The sequence below is a fragment of the Gavia stellata genome, chromosome Z (genome assembly GCF_030936135.1).
Source record: "Gavia stellata isolate bGavSte3 chromosome Z, bGavSte3.hap2, whole genome shotgun sequence".
In the NCBI taxonomy this organism is placed as follows: Eukaryota; Metazoa; Chordata; class Aves; order Gaviiformes; family Gaviidae; genus Gavia; species Gavia stellata.
The window spans coordinates 12,163,827-12,182,334 of NC_082637.1; the positions used below are offsets into that span (position 1 = coordinate 12,163,827).

Here is an 18,508-nt window from a genome sequence, read left to right on the forward strand (position 1 = left end):
GGTACAGGCAAGGGGTGGTGGCACAAACACCAAGGGAGGGACATGGGGTGCGATTTGCCCCAGTCCCCTGAATCTTGACCGCTGGAGCGAGGCGTTATTTTGGCAGGCAGGTTTGGGTGAGCACACGCAGGGGCTTCGAGCTGGGAGGCCACAGTCACAAGGGACCCAAATCCAGCTGAGTTGGAGGCGAGCAGGGGAGCTGCAGCCTGACTTCTCAGGGACCACAGGGTCTGGGCGAGAGGCTGCGGCATGGGTTGCACCCGCGAAGCTCCCTTTAGACGTCGGGACAAGCCTTTCCCCAGGAGTGTGGTCAGACCCTGGACCTGGGCACGGAACGGGGTCCCTGTCCTTGGAGACCTTAGTCCAGGGCAGGGCTGGGCATGGGGCAGCAATGGGAGGGATGCACACCCACACCCCTCTGCACCCCATTGTCCCAGAGGTGACCCCAGAGGACAGCTTTGAGAGCAGACTTGTGGGCCTGGGCACCTGGATGGCCCCAGCTCTGCCAGCTGGACGTGGCCATGAGGACTGGAGAAAAGGGGAGTGGACAGCAAGGGAAAACTGCATAATTTGGGGGGACATCTGAGGGCTGAAGCCCTGCCTGTCTCCAGGGCACCTGCCTGGCTGCTTGCACCATGCTCGTCATCATCTTTCCCTGGTGCACTGAGCCCATGAAGTTGCTCCAGGATGAAGCATCTCATAGAAAACCATGCATCCTCGCCCAGGAATGACAGGAGACGGATCTTACCCCTCCCCTCAGAAGCCGCGTGCTGGCAGTTACTAACTCTCCTTGTCCAAATATGTGCCTAATTCATCAGTATTAATAGCAGCTCTCCAGAGTCCAGCAGCGGCTCTTCTGTTGATTTCCCCAGGGCGCCAGCAGCCCCTCGGTCCTCAGCTGCTCCTGTGCCTCCTACACCCCTTGTAACCCAGGGCTGAGGGCTCCTAGAAAGCCACTTTCTCCAGCTCTCAAAAACTTCTTGCTTCTCTCCATTCGGAGCACCAGTGCCAAAAAGTGGCACCAGGCAAGGGCTGGATGCAGCCCCAGGGTGATAAGCTGGGGTAGCCCGCACACGCCTTCTGTCCCCATCTCATCCCAGCCTCCCCACGTGCCGCACGGCTCCTGCGGCCCCTCTGCCGGCTCCTTCCAGCCCCCCCGGCCCAGAGCCCACCCTGCAGCTGGGAATGTGCCAGAAGCATTTACGAGCATTATTAAAGCAGGGGTTATTTTTGGAGGAGCCTGGATCTGAAGGGTTTGCATTTTTTTTGCCTGTGGAATACAGTTTATTTAGAGCAGAAAGATGGAGAGGGGTGGCGGGCTGCCTACACACCCTGTGTCGCCCTGAAATGCCATCCTATGGGCTGTGCACGTGCTGGGTGTCCCCATGGGTGCCAGGGACGGTGGCACTGGGGTGCAAGGCAGAAGGGAGGTTGGTGCCAGGGGGCCTGCACGAAGCTGGGGCCCTCCTGCCCCACCGTGACGCAGGAGCTGGATGGGAAGGTCAGGGGCTCTGCTCGCTTCTCTCCTGGGGGATTTTCCCCATGTGGGCAGTGCCAGCCTATGGTGTCCCTAAGTGCCATCACAGACCGTGGGTGTCCCCAACTGCAGTCACAGTCCGTGGGTGTCCCTGAGTGCAATCACAGCCTGTGGGCATCCCTCAGAGCAATCACAGCCTGAGAGTGTCCCCAAGATTTCAGTGCCAGCCCATGGGTATCCCCAAGTGTTGTGCCAGCCCCTGAGGTGCCAGCAAGCAGGGTCCTCAGGCCCCAGGGTGCAGTGACAGGGCAGGGTTGTGCCTAGGGCAGTGCAAGCCTTGCGATAACTCTCGCATGGGGACAGCTCTGGCCAAAGCAGAGGCAGGTCTCAAGCCCTGGGGGTGTAACAGTCCCTGGGGCACAGTAACAGCGCACTGCCAGCCCATGCAGTACCCCAGCGCAGGGCCAGACCCGGCGCGTTCCCCACAGTGGTGAGAGACCACAGAGGGTCCTGCCCAGCCCAGAGCCACTGGGGAAGTGCCTCCAGAAATGCCCCTACCACAGCGCTCCGGGGTGTCCCTAGCACAGTGCCACTGGGGTGTCCCTAGTGCAATACCCCTGGGGTGTCCCTAGTGCAATACCCCTGGGGTGTCTCTAGCACAGAGCCACCAGGGTGTCCCTAGCACAGTGTTGCTGGGCTGTCCCTAGTCCAGTGCCCCCGGGGTACCCCTAACACAGTGCCACTGGGGTGTCCCTCACCCAGTGCCACCAGGGTATCCCCAATGCAGTACCACTGGGGTGTCCCTAGTGCAGTGCCCCAGGGTCTCCTTCTCACAGTGCCCTGGGGTGTCCCTCGCACAAGGGTGTCCCTCGCCTGGTGCCCCCAGGGTGTCCCTCTCACAGTGCCACTGGGGTACCCCTAGTGCTGTGCCACCGGGACGTCCCTCTCACAGTGCCCCCGGGGTACCCCTCGTGCAACGCCCCCGGGGTACCCCTAGTGCAGTGCCCTGGGGTGTCCCTCGCCCAGGGATGTCCCCCGCCCGGCGCCAGCGGGGTACCCCTAGTGCAGTGTTCCGGGGTGTCCCTCTCACAGTGTCCCGGGGCGTCCCTTGCCCCGTGCCACGGGGGTACCCCGAGCGCAGCACCCCGGGGCGTCCCTCGCCCGGTGCCCGCCGGGGGTGCCGCCCCCCCCGTCCCGCTCGGTGCGGCGGCCGGTGGCGAGCCTGTCCCTAAAAGGTGCTGGCGGGCGGCGGGGGAGGTGCCGGGGCGGCCCCCGCGCGACGCGGCCCCTCCCCGGCTCTTAGGCGGAGCGGCGGGGTGGGGGGCGCAGTGCCGGTGCTCCCGCCGCCCCCGGTGCTCCCGCCGCCCCCGGTACTCCGCGCCCCGCCGCCGCCCCGCGCCCCGCCGCCACCATGGAGGCCATCAAGAAGAAGATGCAGATGCTGAAACTGGACAAGGAGAACGCCATCGACCGCGCCGAGCAGGCGGAGGCCGACAAGAAGCAGGCGGAGGACCGCTGCAAGCAGGTGGGTGTCCCAGGGATTCCCCCCGGCATTGCCCGGGGACCCTCGCCTTAAGGGTCTCGAGCCCCGGGGACCCTGTCCTGCCGGGTGTCCAGCCTGGGGACAATCTGCCCTACCGCTGCCTAGCCCTGGGGACCTCTGCATGCGGGGTGTCCAGCCTGGGGACCCCTGTCCTAGGGTCGTCCTGCCCTGGGGACCTTGTCCCGCTGGGCATGCAGTTTGTGGATCCCAGCTCTAGGGGTGCCCAGCCCTCGAGACCTCACCTCACTGGGTCCCCATCCCCAGGGACCTCACCCTGCTGGGTGCCTGTACCTGGGGACGTCACCCTGCTGCGCGCCCATCCCTGAGGACCTCACCCCGCCGGGTTAGTGTCCCCAGGGACCAGTACTCCACCCTGTTGCCCCTGACCACCCACACTGGGCCCCTCAAACATGCCTTATCTTGGTGGGACAACCCAGTGCCACCTCCCTATCCCTCTGCCAGGGAGACCCTGGGGGACAGCCTACTCCCACCCCAGCCACACGGAGATGGGGACCTTCTCGGTGACCCCTGGAGCTGTGTCCTCTCCAGTCCCCTACACAGGGAGGGAGCCCACCACCCCCTTACTCCCACCAGGCTCAGGGATGCTGGAGGCTGCTCTGGCCCTGGGGACCAAGGGCTCCCCGAGGACATGTGGCCCCAAAGTTGACAGAGGAAGCCTGTCCGTGTGCTCCTGCTATGCCCCCAGCCCGAGTGTCCCTGGGAGGAGGATGGCTGTCCCCCTCCCAGTCTTGTGGGGACCACCCTCCCCCCTGACCCCCACTCTCCGTCCCTTCCCCAGCTGGAGGAGGAACAGCAGGGCCTGCAGAAGAAGCTGAAGGGCACGGAGGATGAGGTGGAGAAGTACTCTGAGTCCGTAAAGGAGGCCCAGGAGAAGCTGGAGCAGGCGGAGAAGAAAGCTACAGACGTACGTAGGCATGCCAGCAACTCCTCCCCTGTGTGGGCGCCGGACCTCGGGGGGGTGAAGGAAGAGGGGGGCCTTATATGGAAAGTGTCCGTGGGGAAGACTGTCAGGATCCCATTCCTGCGACGCTGACACTGAACCGGGCTGAGATGCAGGGCAGGGACCAGACGGATCCTGCTCGCGGTGCAGGGGCCAGGCCAGCTGCAGCAGGCATCGCTCGGGTGGCCACTCCTGCCTGGAGCTTTGTGGGCTGCCACCTGCCTGGATCCCCAAAGCTAACAGGGACGAGTGTCCCGAGCTGTGTCACCAGTACCCAGGCATGCGCCTCCACAATGCTTGTAGGAAAAACTCTGTGGCACTTGCTAAACTCTGGCAGGAAAGCAAAAAAGAGTAGAGAAATGGAAAAAGCTCTTGCCCGTGGCCAGCTGCCGAGTGCTGGCTGTAGGTAAGGATGCTCAGAGTGTGTGTGGGGGACTCGGTCGTTTTGGGGTCCAATGTGCCACCCTGTACCCTAGGAACGGCAAGGCCAGGAAGAGTTTTATTTAGTGCTGTGACTGATGTTCCTCCTGGGAAATGGATCCCGCTGGGGAGATGTTAGGAAGGTGTTGAAATTGGCTTGTGCCCGGCCAGGATGAAGGGTGGAACAGCTGTGTACGGCCATGCCGCCGCTCAGGAACGGGGTATAACGACCTGCGGTGCCACACAGGGTATTTGACACCCTATAAATAAATCCTCCTTTTGATAGCCAGTCCTTCTTTGATGAAAACCAACACTGGAAACTGGAGGAGAAGCTAAAGGGGAGCCGGCTGGAGCACAGCCAGCAGGGCACAGCCAGGCTTTTTAGGATTGAGAACAAAAAATTCAATCCCAGCTGGTTTATGGAGCTAAATGGGGGAGATGCGTCAAATCTCCGAGGTGGCCGCCAAGGACAGGGGTGAGCAGACAAGGACGAGCAGCAGCAGCACAAGCCCCTGGGGTGCCCCGGAGCCCCTGGGGAGCAGCTGTGGGGCTCCCCAGCATTGTTTGCTGACCCTACGGACCTGCCCCGATCTAGTTAAATACTGAACCAAGTAGTTAAAATACTGAAAATCCTCTGGAAGGGCACATTTATCCTGGCGTGGGGCACGCACATCGAGCTGGGTAGGGCGACTGCCATGTGTAGTGGGGTCCATACTGGTCTGACTGGATCCATGCTGGTGCGGGACAGGGCAAACTCAGTGTGGGGTCTGGCTAGGTGTGGACAGGACGTCCCCAGCATGGGGCTCACGGGAAGGCGCACTGGGCAGACGTCGCCCATGGGGTTTGCTGCTGGCAGCAGGCTGTGCGATGCTGTCCTGGGCAGGGAGGGTGCGTGTCCCTGCTCTCAGTCCACAGTGGCTCGGCCAGACTGCTGGATTCGGCACAGAGAGTCCCATTCCAGCAGATACAGGGGACGGGAGCCACCAACCCCTCCAGGGAAGGGCTGGAGGGGGAGGCATGGTGCAGGAGCGGGGTCAGGGAGGGCAGGCTGGCTGTGGTGGGTGCTGCGGGAAGGGCTGGGAGCCCATCACCAGCGCAGCCACCCCGGGGTTCACGCTGAAGCCTGGACAGGCTGCGCTGTGTGTGGGCTCTGGGAGACACCAGGTCCCCGCGCCAGGGACTGAACATGCTGACAGCGCTAAGTGCCAGGGCTGGTGTCACCTTCTCCTTGCAGGGGCGAGGCGCAGCGCAGCTCCTGGCTCTAGCGAAGGAAGCGCAGGATAGACCCCCAGAGCCCACCTGCCACCTCCCCGGGGATCCCTGTGCCCCCCTTGGCTGCCTCCTGTGAGCACAGAGCGTCCCTCCGCCAGGTCAGGGCCCATCAGAGTCATCCAGGCAGGCTCCTGCTCTCGGCAAACATGTCAACAAACTCCTTAAAGGAGTAAACCTCCCCCTGCTCTGGCACTGCCCTGCCTGCGGCACTGGATGGCAGTGCACAAAGCCCTCTGGGACTGCACTAAGGGGTGCAAAGCGACCGCCTGGGCACTTGGAGGGGAGTCAAGGTGGTGGCACAGACCAGGGAGCGCCTGAGCCCTGATCGGCAGCTCCACCTCGCTGGCGGCCCCTTCCCGGCCACCGTGGCCCCACCAACTCTTGTCCCCAGGAGGGGCAGCCCGCAGTGCCCAGGGCAGGATGTGGGCAGGGGCTGCTGGGCACGGTGCTGGCGAGACACCGGCTGTTGCCAAAGCAGCCCCCTCCAGCTCCCCGCATCCCTAGCCGGTGGCCTCTCCCCGGCCACTCCAGCGGGGCCCAGGGAAACTCCACCGTTCCCAGGCCATGATCCCAAAAGCATCACCCAAGTTCCCGCCCCGGTTGCTCTCCCCGGCCGAGACTTTGCTCTTATTTGGCGATTCCCCGAGCCGGTGGGAGGGAACAGGGCTCTGCTGGGAAGTGACTGCATCCCTGGGTGGGGCCAGAGCCGGAGGCACCCAGCCTGGCCACCGCAGGACCGGGGTGGCTGTCCCCCCCAACCTGCCCCCCGCCTGCCTGCAGCCAGCTCACCCCTGCCCCATTGCTGCCGGGGACCCATGTTTCTGCTCCGAGCCCCGTGTGCAGGCTTGGGAGCACTCTTGGCACCCAGGCATCAGGCTGGAAGCGGTGCAGGACTGGCTGGGGCAGAGGCCAAGCCCAAGGCCGTGTGCTCCCAGTGGACCCCCAGCACTGCCTCTTCCGACGCTGCTTGGCAGGGGGACACAGGGCTGCCGGGCTCTGCTGGCGGTGCGGCTGTGTCCCCCCAGGACTCCCGATCCCAGAGCGGAGGGCAGCCGGCAGGGTCAGCCCAGGAATTGATGTCCCCGCAGGCCAGTGTGAAGTACAGCCGGGGCTGCCTGGGGGCTGTCAGAGCTCCTTGAGGGAGGATTGAGTGCCACCAGCGCCAGCCCCTCCTTATGGATCAGGGCATGTGCCCCGGCCAGGAGGCAGAGCCAGGAGCTGGGGACTGGCCTCTCCCATAGGGCAGAGACCCCCAGGGCAGCTGGGGGATGCAGGGGGCTCTGTGGGCCCCATGGGTCTCTGTGGGGTTGCCAGCTAGGTCCTCACTTGGGGGAGTGGATGCTAAGGGCCTGAGCGGGATGGCCGCTGGGGACCTGGCTGTGGCCCGGGGCTCTGGCCCCAGGTACCCCGGGAGGGGGCCCAGGAGCAAGCTCTGCCCCATCCGCCCCATGCCTCTCATGAACTTACCTATGGCCCTATGGGGCAAAAGTCCACGACCCCCTTCAGCTCTGTAGCAGAGGGTGTGGGGGGCAGAGCTTGGGGAGCACCCATGGGTACACAGCTCCTGTGCCCATGGGGGCTCACAGGGGCCAGGCTCTGGAACTCCCAGACTCCCTGGGCCCCTTTTTCCCAAGGGAAATGGACTCCCTGGGCTCTTCTCCATCGCTCTGGGAGATGTTGGTGGGGCTGTGCACCCCTGCCTGGAGGGCGCCATGCACCCTGCCCAGGGAGGGGGGACTATGTGCCCTGCCTTGGGGGGGGGGGGGGGGGGGGGGGGCTGTGTCCCGTATCCTGGGGGGCACTGTGTGCCCTGTCTGGGGGTACCATGCGCCCTGCCAATGGGGACTGTGCATCTGCCTGGGGGGGCCCCCCGCCCCCCGCCCGGGGTTTGGGGACAGTGTACCATGCCCAGAAGCCAGTGTGTCTCTTGCCTTGGGGGGGGTAGGGACAGTGACCCCTGCCTGGGGAGGACCATGTTTCCTGCCCAGGGGAGCATCCTACGTCCTATTTGGGGGGTGGGGGACTGTGTACCCCTCCTGATGTGGGGACAGTCCCCTGCCGGGGGTGGGCACCGTGCACCCTGCCCGGGGGTCTGTGTGCGCTGCCCGGGGGAGCGGCGGCCCAGGTCGGTCGGTGTCAGCAGGAGGAGGAGGAGGAGGAGCAGGAAGGGATGGAGGCAGGGCGAGCGGCGGGAGCGGCCGCTGCCGGAGCGCTTCCTGCCCGAGCTGGGCGGATCCCACAAAGGGCTCCGCGGCGCGGCCTCCCCGCCGGCAGCCCCCCGCCATGGCCGGCATCAACTCCATCGACGCCGTCAAGAAGAAGATCCAGAGCCTGCAGCAGGTGGCCGACGAGGCCGAGGAGCGCGCCGAGCACCTGCAGCGGGAGGCCGATGCCGAGCGGCAGGCCCGGGAGCGGGTAAGGGCCGACGGGGGTGGCGGGCACGGCGCGGCGGGCCGGCGGGCGTCCCGGGGATGCCCCACCGGCCCCGGCCCCGCCGTCGGCATCCTTCCCCGCGGGCTGCCCCCGGCCATCCCCCCGTCCCCCTCCCCGGTAGCCCCCGGGGCGGAGCGGGCAGCCTCCCCGCCGCCGGGCTGCCTCCTCCAGCGGCTTCCTCCGTGGGTCTTGCGAGGGATGCTCCGTGCGGCGGGGCTCCCCGGGGCTTCCCCGGCTGGCGGGGCACGGGGGGCGGTCAGCGGCCAGCCCTGCCTTGGCTCCGCTTGGGGCCGGGCAGATCCTGGGGAAGGATCCCCTCCCTTGGAGACCGGCGGTAGGCACGGCTGGAAATCCCACGCCCAGGCTCCTCTCCGGCTTCCAGCGGGCCCTGCGGTCCGGGCCGCGGCGGTCGCGGAGCCTTTAGCTCTGCAGCGTGTCCCTTCGCGGGGACAAGGCACCCCTTCGCGCTGCCGCAGGCCGAAATTTCCAAAATTTCCACTCTGGCATTTCCAAGCTGCAGCTCGTTCCTGGTTTGGCCTTTTTATTGTTGTTGGGGCTGGGTTTTTTTCTTTCTTTTTCCTATGCCTGCTCCTTTAACATCCCCACCATATCAGGAGCGGCAGAGCTGGGCGCGGTACCCGGGTTGTTGTCACTCGGGCTGTGTGTGGAGGAAATGGCCCTTTCCTGCAGCCGCAGATCGGGTTCCCCAGTCACTGGGAGCTGCCAGAGAGCTCATGTTCCCAAGTGTCCATCCAGGCAGCTCTGACCCACTTTGGGGGTGATTCCCTGGGAAAAAAGCTCTCGATGAGGTGAGGCAGATGCCGCAGGCAGAGCATCACCCCGCGGGGGCCAGTCCCCGCTCCCCGTTGGGCGGTCTGGCTCGGGACGAGCTCTCGGTGAGTCCAGAAAAGGGTGTTGATGGGGCGGAGGCAGCGGCTGTTGTGCCAGCTGTGGGGCTGGCTGCCCTCCTGGCATGCCGCTGGGCTGCCCCGCTCGGAGAGGTGCCGGCTGCGCCCATCCCCACCCTGCCAACTCGCCATGGGGGACCATGAGTGCTCCGTGGTGACAGCCGCTCACTGCTCCCACAGACCCCCTTCTTGGCCGACGTCCCCCAGGGCATTCCCGGCGACGGAGCACAAGGCCAGACAGGGCTGGGCGCTGCAGCCAGCCAGGCCTGCTCCAGCCTGTGAATAAGCAGGAGACATTATCCCTTGGGTTGGTGTATGCCTCCCTGCATCTTGGTGCATGGGGTTGCTCACCACAGTAAGGTCTCATCGCCGCCTGTCCCTTTGCACACAGAGTTTGTCTTCCCTGCGGCCCCCCCAGTAGGTATTGGGGCTGGGAGCTGCTGAGGCAGCGTTTCCCGGCAGTGGCAATGGAGAAGGGGGCCGTTACCAAATGGAAAGAGCATGAGGCCAGGCATCTAGGGGCTGGCGGGGGGCCAGGGCCACCGCTCCAGGCCGGCCCTGGCCCTGTGCACAGGGAGCCTGGGAAAGCAGGGGGCCCCGGTCCCGCGGGCCCTGGCAGCCACAGCCTGGCCAGGCGCCAGCCCGCCGAGGGCGACTCGCTCCACTGCCCCCGGCGCTGCGCTGTACATCATCTGGGGGGGCTGTGCTCAGCTTCAGGCTGCCCCGTTGCACAGGGCCGGGGGGGGGGGGGGGGGTTCCCGCAGGAGACGCTCCCGGATTGCTCCGCCGCCGCCGCCTCCGTAAACAGGAAATCCACAAGTGGCTCCCATCTCCTTTTCAGGAGCAAAGCTGTATGGGGCATTCCTCCCCCTTTACTCACTGCTCTGCAAACCCCAAATACCATCCCTGTGACGGCACGGCTGCTCCAGCCACCCTACCCTGGCGAACGTACCTTGCTCCTCTCTGGGGCGGGAGCCGGAGGTGTGAGGACGCAGTGGAGGGGCTGCACATGCCGGGCTGGGGTTGCATGGCTGGGAGGAGCCAGCATCAAACAGGGCACTAGGAATGGAGAAAGGTGAGGGGATGCTTGGTCAGGCATCCCCTTCCAGTGAGCGCTGCCTTGTTGCAGAGTGCCAAGGGGTGTCGAGGGGTGTTCTGGATAGCAAATGCAGAAGTAACTGCTGAAAATGCTTTTTTTATATATATATATATATGTATATATGTATATATATGTGTATGTATATGTATAAAAGAGACATGGGGTGACTGAGGGGTTTCTTCTTCCCCAGGCTGAGGCTGAAGTGGCTTCTCTGAACCGCCGTATCCAGCTGGTAGAGGAGGAGCTGGACCGAGCCCAGGAGCGCCTGGCCACCGCCCTGCAGAAGCTGGAGGAGGCTGAGAAGGCGGCTGATGAGAGCGAGAGGTGTGACAGGAAGGGATGGGACAGCGAGGGTGGCGTTGGGTCATCACTGATTGAAGGCAGCCCCCTTGGTTTTGCAGTGGGGTCCCTCTGAAGTGATCTTATGGGGTTTGTGTTGGTTTTCCTGCAGACCCTGAAGGGAGAGAGCAAAGCCACAATGCAGAGAAGTCCCCCAGATACAGGCATTCTTAAAAAGGCTTTGAAATTTCCAGGGCACCCATAAAATCCTGAAAAATTTGATCTGGCATTTATACAAATCTGGCTGTAACTAAAGCCGGAGGGTGCTTGGAGCCTGTTTTCTGTCCCAGAGTAGCCTCCTACACTGAAGGGCTGAACAACAGCCCAGGAGGGAACATCTGTGCCTGGGAAAACAGGTCAGCTTTTGAGAATGAACCAGCCTCATTCAAAAAAACAGTCCTGCGAAGTGTGTTGCCCCATCCTTGTGGCAAGCAGGTTTCCCAGGCAGGAGCTGTGCAGACGAGGGCACTCAGGTTGTATGGGAGTGCCTGGACATGTCACTGCATTCCTGGCAGTTGCGTGAGCTTTTCCTTCCATTGGCAAAGACCAGTTTGAGCAACAGCATCTAAGCGAGAGGAGAACAGTCCAGGGGTCCCTGCTGTTGGGGTTTGGTGAAGCCCTGCTTGTGGGCATCACCCCTCAATGAGAAAAGGCTTTGCCACAGGATGTTTTCTAGCATTTTATAAAGGCTGCTGGCCTGTCAGGCTGCTTTTGTGGAGGTTGTGGCTGTCTCGTCTTGGGCTGCACACATTTTTCCCCCCAAATGATGGGTTCAGGACCTGCCTGGCTGAGAGACACTGTAACCACATCTCCTTGCTCTAGAACATGGCCCTGGGGCCAGCTCCGCTGCTTTACTTGTGCGCAGGAGCATTCTTGAGGTACCGCTGGTGTGACCGTACTGCGTGGGGTGGCCAGCGAGTGCCAGCATCCCCAGACAATGTCCCATGTCTCTGGAGCTGGAGGGTGGCAGGGTTAGGGTACTGTGGGCAGGCAGGAGATGCAGGGTACCCACAACAGTAACGTCTTCTGGCTTGGGCTTTCCTCAGAGGCATGAAGGTCATCGAAAACAGGGCCATGAAGGATGAGGAGAAGATGGAGCTCCAGGAAATGCAGCTGAAGGAGGCGAAGCACATAGCTGAGGAGGCTGACCGCAAATACGAGGAGGTGCGTACCCCCTTCCCCCAGACCTGACCCCCCCTGGCAGCACCCGGGGCCGCCTTCTGCCCCCAGCCAGGGCAAGTACGGGGCCAACACGTGCCTCTTACTGCCATTGACAGGTTGCCCGCAAGCTTGTCGTCCTTGAGGGAGAGCTGGAACGCTCAGAGGAGAGGGCAGAGGTGGCGGAGAGGTGAGCGGGGCTCCTGATGGGCAGCATGCGGGGGTCCCACACAGCACTTGCCTCAAGTCCCTGGCAGCCCGTGGGGACAGGGAAGTCTCTGTGGGGACGGGCATGTCCCTCCCTGGGAGCGGCAGGGTCTGCCATTGGGGTGGTCCGTGGGCCTGCAGGCTGGGGGGAGGGGGATGCCGGCCCGCCAGCAGCACATCCTTGACCCTGTTCTCTGCTGTCCCCCCCGGGGTGCCCCTCTTCCACCCCAGCCGAGTGAGACAGTTGGAAGAAGAGCTGCGGACCATGGACCAGACTCTCAAATCCCTCATTGCCTCAGAGGAAGAGGTACTGGGGCAGGGGCGCAGGGCGACGCGCAGCAGCCCCCCTCTCTCTGTCGCTGTCTCTTGAACCGTGCGAGCCACCTCTCTCCTCTCTGCACCGCTGCCTCCACCACCAACCTCCCCTCGCCTTCCTCTCCGGTGGGCGCAGGCTGAGCACGCTCCTCCATCCCTCTGTGCCTGCTCTCCTTCTCGGCGGGGCTGGCAAGAGCCCAGCCGGCGGTGATGCACGGGGCATCCGTGCAAGGAGGCACGAGGAACGGATGAACGGATGTGTCCCAGCAGCTCCTGCTCGCAGCAGCTCTGCTCCTTCTCCACCTGCACTGAGTTTTCTCCTCTCTCAACTTGTTCTCTCTCTTTCTTTCCTCCTTCCCCGCACCCGCTCTTTCTGCTCCCTCCTCTCTCCTCCACCCGCCCCTCGGCCCTGCTCCCCCTCCTGCTTGGGATGTAGTAAATGTGGTGACCTAGAGGAGGAGCTGAAAATTGTCACCAACAACTTGAAGTCCCTGGAGGCCCAGGCTGACAAGGTAGGACCTGGTGGGGCTGCTGGGGCTGGGCAGAGTGTGTGGGGTCTGGGGATGCTGGGGTCTCCTGCTGGGGTGAAGGACGGCTGGAGGTGTCCCATGGGGCTCATGGGCACCCGTCTCTGTCTCTGCAGTATTCCACCAAGGAGGACAAGTATGAGGAGGAAATCAAGCTCCTAGGGGAAAAACTGAAGGAGGTAAGGGATGCCAGGCCAGCACTGCATTGGTGCAGGCATGAGTTTGCCATCCCGTGTGGGTTTTGACCCCATTGTGCCCGTGTCCAATCGCCCTTCCCAAAACTGCAGCGTGGCAGGGCGCCTGGGTTTGGGATGCCCCCATGGGGGGCATCAGTCTGCTCTGGTTTAGGGTGTGGGGGTCCACGAGGCCCTTGTCCCTTGCCTTTCCCAGGGGAGGGCTTGTGGGGGTGGTACAGGAGGTGCAGATGGGGCAGATTTGCGGTGCGGTGTAGCCTGCACCGTCCCGGTCATGCCTGCTGCTCACCCTCTCCCCGCTACTCTTCCGCAGGCTGAGACCCGAGCGGAGTTTGCAGAGAGGTCTGTGGCGAAGCTGGAGAAAACCATCGATGATCTAGAAGGTAAAATGTCCCTGCCAGCCTGTGTCCCTCTTTCCCAGGGAGCGCTTGCTGGGATGTGCCCCCAGCAGGGCTGAACAGGGCTTGGCCAGCGTGAGGGGGTGGGCAGGGGTCCCGCGAGCGGGGAGGCTGGATGCCGTGGTGTCTGGCGTGGGAGCGCAGAGCTGCTGGGGTCTGGGCTCTGCCCTCGGGTGGGGAATAGGGCCGCATCCACACCACCTGTGCCCGCACGCTCCCACCGCCCTCAGCCCCCTGCTCACAGCCACTCTCTCTCTCTCTGCTGCCTGCTCCCCGCCCTGCTCCACCGTCTGCCCCCCGCCTGCCCCTCGCCTGCAGATGAAGTGTATGCGCAGAAGATGAAGTACAAAGCCATCAGTGAGGAGCTGGACAATGCCCTTAACGACATCACCTCCCTCTGAGCCTCCCGCTGGGCACTAGCACTGCACCCCCCCGCCTGCCTCTCCCCTCCCCAGCTCGGCCACTTGCCTGCCCGGCCGTCCCACCACTCTCCCTGCCCGCTCTCTCCGACTCTGTCCTTCCTAGCCCGTGCCTGTCTGTTGGCTCCTTTGGGACAGGAGCCAGCCCGGGGTGTTCCTGCAATACCCCTCTTTGTGGGGAGACGAGGTGTAGGTGCATAGGGGTGTTTGGCAGGGCAGGGGAGCAGCCCTTGGGACCCCCGCACACTGCCCATGGGGTTGTAGGTCCGTGCCCCAGCATTGCCCAGAGGGGAACAGGGCTGTGCCCAGGAGCCTTTAGCTCCAGCAGCTCCCTCCTCAGCTGCCCAGCAGCACAAGCACTGGGGACCCTGCAGCTCTGGGGCCGGGGGGTCACCTGCCCCCCACATCCCACCCCAGCAAAGGCCCCCGGTGCTGCTTGCTGGGCCCAGGGTGGGGAGGACCCGCACAGGGGAAGCGGCACCTCCACTGCCAAAGCTCAGGCTCGAGGGGTGGAGGGTTGGGTCCGGCTGTGCAGGCAGCCCTTTCCCCGGCAGGCAGGCAGCCCCCAGGCCCCCGGCTCCTCCCTTGCCCGTGCCTCCCTCTGTCCTTTGCACATCGCTCTTCCGTTTGCATTTCATGACTTTTCTTTTATGTTCTGTCGCTCTGGGTTACTGAGTTGGTCTCAATAAAGTGTTTTCTTTCCTTGGTTTCTCCTTTGTTTTCTTCATGCTCCTCTGTCCCTCATCTCCTGCCTGTCTCACGCGGGTGCTGGCAGCTGGGTGGTAGGAGGTGGTTGCAGGCAGCTTGCAGCTGTGGGACCCTCGGGACGGCCGTGGCTGAGCCCCGAGCAGCTCCCGCGCTGCCAGGCTGAGCAGGACGGGGCACTTTGTGCCTCGGCCTGGGGGATGACCTCCACCACCCCACCAGCTCTCATACACAGCTTTCCTCATCTCGTGCCATCTTCTCCATGCCTCTTTTGGCCTGCAATAGCAGGGTTAGAACTGGTCCTGCCCATTCCCTGTCTCCACTCCCAGCCATTGCCAAGCAGCAGTCTCAACCCTGGCATCTCTCCTGCATCACCCTCCCTCGATGAAGGGGCTGATCCTACCCTTCAGCAGCGATCCCTAAACAGGTGCCTGATCCTCTTCGTCCTCCTTCCTCAGCATCCTGCCCTGCCCCACAACCCAGTTCCCAAACTGATGGACCCATATCCCCAATCCTGCCCCAGGACTGCCTGCCTCCTCCTGCCAGCCCAGCTCATCCCCGCTGCTGGCTGGGCAGCTGCAGAATTTCCAGCAAGGGCTTTGGGGAATGCTGTCTCTTTTCACTAACTTACCTTTCTCTCTCTCTTCCCTCTGCTGCGCTGACGTCTCCTTTTTCTCTAGAGCGCTCCCGGCAGGAGGCCGAGAAAAACCGTGTTCTCACTAACGAGCTGCGGGTCATCCTTACCGAACTTAACAACTGAGCTGCCCAGAGTTCCCGGCCCCAGCACAGCCTCCCTGCTGCGTTTAAGCCAGGCTGGCTTGGGGCTGGGAGCCCCTGCCTGCTCCTCGCTGGGGCTAGGTGGGGTGTGGAGCCTTGGCTTATCCCCCCGAGGGTAACCGCCCTGCTTGGAGGGGACAGGGAGACCCTCTGGAGCTGATGAGTTTTTCTTGGGAGAGGAAGGAGGGGTTTTGTGATGTCCTGGGATGCCCATGCGGTGATGGCTGTCCCCTGGCATCAGCCTGGCACTGCCGGGGAGGGATGCAGTGGTTTGTATTGCTGCATTCCTCCCCTTGTCCCAGGATTCAGCAGCCAGCCTCTTCCTCCTCACTCTGGTCACCCCAAAATGTGCAGGGAGGATCCCCTTGGAGTGGGGTCCCTGCAGGCTGCTGGGAGGGCTGGGGTAGGAGCTGGGGACCTGGAAGCACCTGCTGCCCCAAACCTGGGGCAGGGGACAGGAAAGACCTCAGCAGGGAGTGCTGGGAGATGGGGCTGGGTGGGTAGAGCTCTTGTCCCATCCCTGTCTCTAGAAGGAAGGAGGATGCCATTTGGAAGCGAGCGCTGGAGGAGGCTGCCTCGTCAGCGGGCTGCCTGGCAGAGCTTGTAGCTGCAGCCTCGTTAGCTCTGCTCCTTGTCTCTCTGCTGTCGCTCTCTGCCAACCTTCCTGGGCTGTTGTCTCACTCCTTTTCTTCACGGAGCACCACTGGGTCACGCAGCAGGCGCTGTCTCTCCGCTTTCGCTGGCCAAGTGTTTGTGCTTGTGCCCACAGCCAGCCGGGGGTGATGCCCCGGGCAGGACGTGCTGGTGGCTGGCTAAGGAACGGTATCCACCAGTGGTACCTGCGCTGCGGAGGGCCTGGTGACACCATGGGAGGGTGGAAGCGATGAAGAGTGGGGACCGCCTGACCCCAGTGACTGGCCTGGCTGCCCTGGCAGGTCCCGGAGTGGCTGGGCTCATCCCTGCTGGCAGCGGGGCTGGACTCTGCTCTGCAGGGATGCCCCGCTCAGCTGGAGGCTGTCACCGTACTGAAATGTCCATCTGTGTGCGTATGTCTGTGCTTGGTGTGGTGTGCGTGGGTCCGGGTGCACCTGGGTACGCTTGGGCTGTGTCTGTGTGCGTGGCTGGGTGTCCCTTGTATTCACAGAGAGTCTGGCCAGTGCCAAAGAGGAGAACGTGGGCATCCACCAGGTCCTGGACCAGACCTTGTTGGAGCTGAACAACCTCTGAGCTGCCCTGGGGAGCCCCCGTCCCTCTTCCCTGCCCCACACGTGCACCCCACTGGCACGCTCAGGATGTCATCAGCTGAACTGCGTCTTGGCCAAATCCACACATCCATTGAGAAGGGAAGCCCTGCAGCCTTATGCTGTGGCTCAGGGGCGTCTTGTCTGTGCACAGCCTGACTGGCTCTGTCCTGTCTTCGTGTCCAAATATTAAAGCAGTTTGACAAGGTGGATGGGTGTGCTTGGTCCTTGTGGGTGGATGCAGGCTCTGGGAGGCCTGGTGGGGGTCTCCCTGCCCAGTTCACACAAGCAGGCTCTGCAGGGGCTTGGGTCCAGGGTGGGCATGGCTGTCGTAAGGATGTCCTCTGCAGCCGTGGGGGGCTGGGAGCAATAATGCACGCGGTTTGGGCTGCATTCCCTCATCTCCATCACTTCCTTGGGATGCACAGGAAACCTCCATGTCTCAAGCTGTGGTGGGTTGACCCTTCCTGGACACCAGGTGCCCACCACTGCTCCATCACTCCCCCTCCTCAACTGGACAGAGGGAGAAAATACAATGAAAGGCTCATGGATTGAGATACCTGCTCCACTGTAGACCTCCATGGGCTGTGGGGGGACAGCCTGCCTCACCATGGTCTTCACCATGGGCTCAGGGGAATCTCTGCTCCGGTGCCTGAAGCACCTCCTCCCCCTCCTTCTTCACTGACCTTGGGGTCTGCAGGGTTGTTTCTCTCACATATTCTCACTCCTCTCTTCCGGCTGCTGTTGCACAGCAGATTTTCCCCCTTCTTAAATATGTTACCATGGAGGCACTACCACTGCCACTGATGGGCTCGTCCTTGGCCAGCAGCGGATCTGTCTTGGAGCCAGCTGGCAGTGGCTTTATCGGACATAGGGGAAGCTTCTAGCAGCTTCTCACAGAAGCCACTCCTGTAGCCCAAACCGCTACCAAAACCTTGCCATGCAAACCCAATACACAAGCTCAGTCCAAACTGACCATCCTCTTCAAGTGCACAGTGATAGACATATGTCAGTGGTGTGTCTCCTTCCACAGCCAACGCTACCTACCCAGGGAAGTCACAAGGTCTTTGACCTCTCCATGGAGTCTGCTTCATGGTTCATGTTCATGATGCCATCTGAGCATGCATACAAGCGTGTGGCCATGCATGCACACATTATCAGTTATCAGGGTCTTCTCCAGGTCTGTGGTTAGCTGCTTACCCTGTGTACCAGCTCCATTTTCTATTAGCAGTCGCTGAATGCCTGCCTGAGAGACAGCTGTATAAACTAGCAAATATTAATGCAGTAGGCAACCACTTCCCAAAGCATTCAGGAAGTTTCCTCCTGGTTTGCTGTATTTTCTCCAACACAAAGAGAAGAGCAGCAGGACATGCCGCATTGCTGTCACCAAAACGGGCTGGATTCCCTGGGGATGCCCAAAGTCATGATCTCGTCCTGCCCTCTGCTTCGGGCCTCTCCGTGATGTGCACTGAGCCCTGTTGTCCCACGCTACCTGGCGGATATCACTTTAAAAGCACAGTCTCATGCTGCCAGGAAAACATAATTCAGGCTGACCCCTTGCTGAGCTGGGCCATCGCCCTAGCGATCGGCCAGCAGGCGTAGCTTTCGTTATCTGCTTTCCTTTATTTGCTCTGCCTTGCAGCTCAGGAAAGGAGGGTGGTGAGATTGCTTCTCTTTCCTGCCCAGGTGCTGCTGGCCTCCTGCCCTCCCCCTGGCCCGACACCTCTGGTTTGTGGCTCTGAGAGTTTCTCCTACAGGGAAAAGGGCTCTCCTTGCATGGGGTGCTCATTTTCTGGTTGTCCTCCCAGGGTGCAAGACCCACCATGAGCCGCAGCCTTCTGCCCTGGATGTGCTGGAGGGAAGGACGGTGCAGGGCTATCCTGCCCTGCCGAGCTGGCCCTGTGCAAGGGCTGGAGCTCCTCCTTGGGTCCGCCTTGCTTTTCTGCTGCACATCAGCTGAGCGATCCAGTTGTTTGGTCAAAGCAGCTTCCAGGTTGGGGCTTGTCAGGCTGCGAAAGGAACGAGAGTGTAAAACCACCTCTTCTCTGGGAGCCTGCACCCTGCACTGCAAACAAGCCTGCCCTGCGCTCCTATCAGGGTGCGTCCCCAGCGCCC

General features: G+C 62.7%; 1 protein-coding gene across 17 annotated transcripts; it reads left to right on the forward strand.

The window, feature by feature from the left end:
• The first annotated feature begins 2,858 nt into the window (after nt 1-2,858).
• On the forward strand, nt 2,859-16,603 carry TPM2 (tropomyosin 2). Of its 17 annotated transcripts, none has more exons than XM_059833792.1 (9): nt 2,859-3,008; nt 3,745-3,945; nt 10,304-10,437; nt 11,499-11,616; nt 11,730-11,800; nt 12,569-12,644; nt 12,776-12,838; nt 13,167-13,236; nt 16,297-16,603. In XM_059833792.1, the coding sequence occupies exons 1-9, from the start codon at nt 2,889-2,891 to the stop codon at nt 16,377-16,379; spliced, it is 936 nt and encodes a 311-aa protein (XP_059689775.1). In that variant the 5' UTR covers nt 2,859-2,888; the 3' UTR covers nt 16,380-16,603. The 17 variants fall into 17 exon arrangements, with proteins under 17 accessions (XP_059689775.1, XP_059689777.1, XP_059689779.1 ...); XM_059833794.1 differs by lacking the exon at nt 12,569-12,644 and adding an exon at nt 12,049-12,124 and having other exon boundaries at nt 2,859-3,002; nt 3,820-3,945; XM_059833796.1 differs by having other exon boundaries at nt 2,859-3,002; nt 3,820-3,945.
• The last annotated feature ends 1,905 nt before the right edge of the window (nt 16,604-18,508 follow it).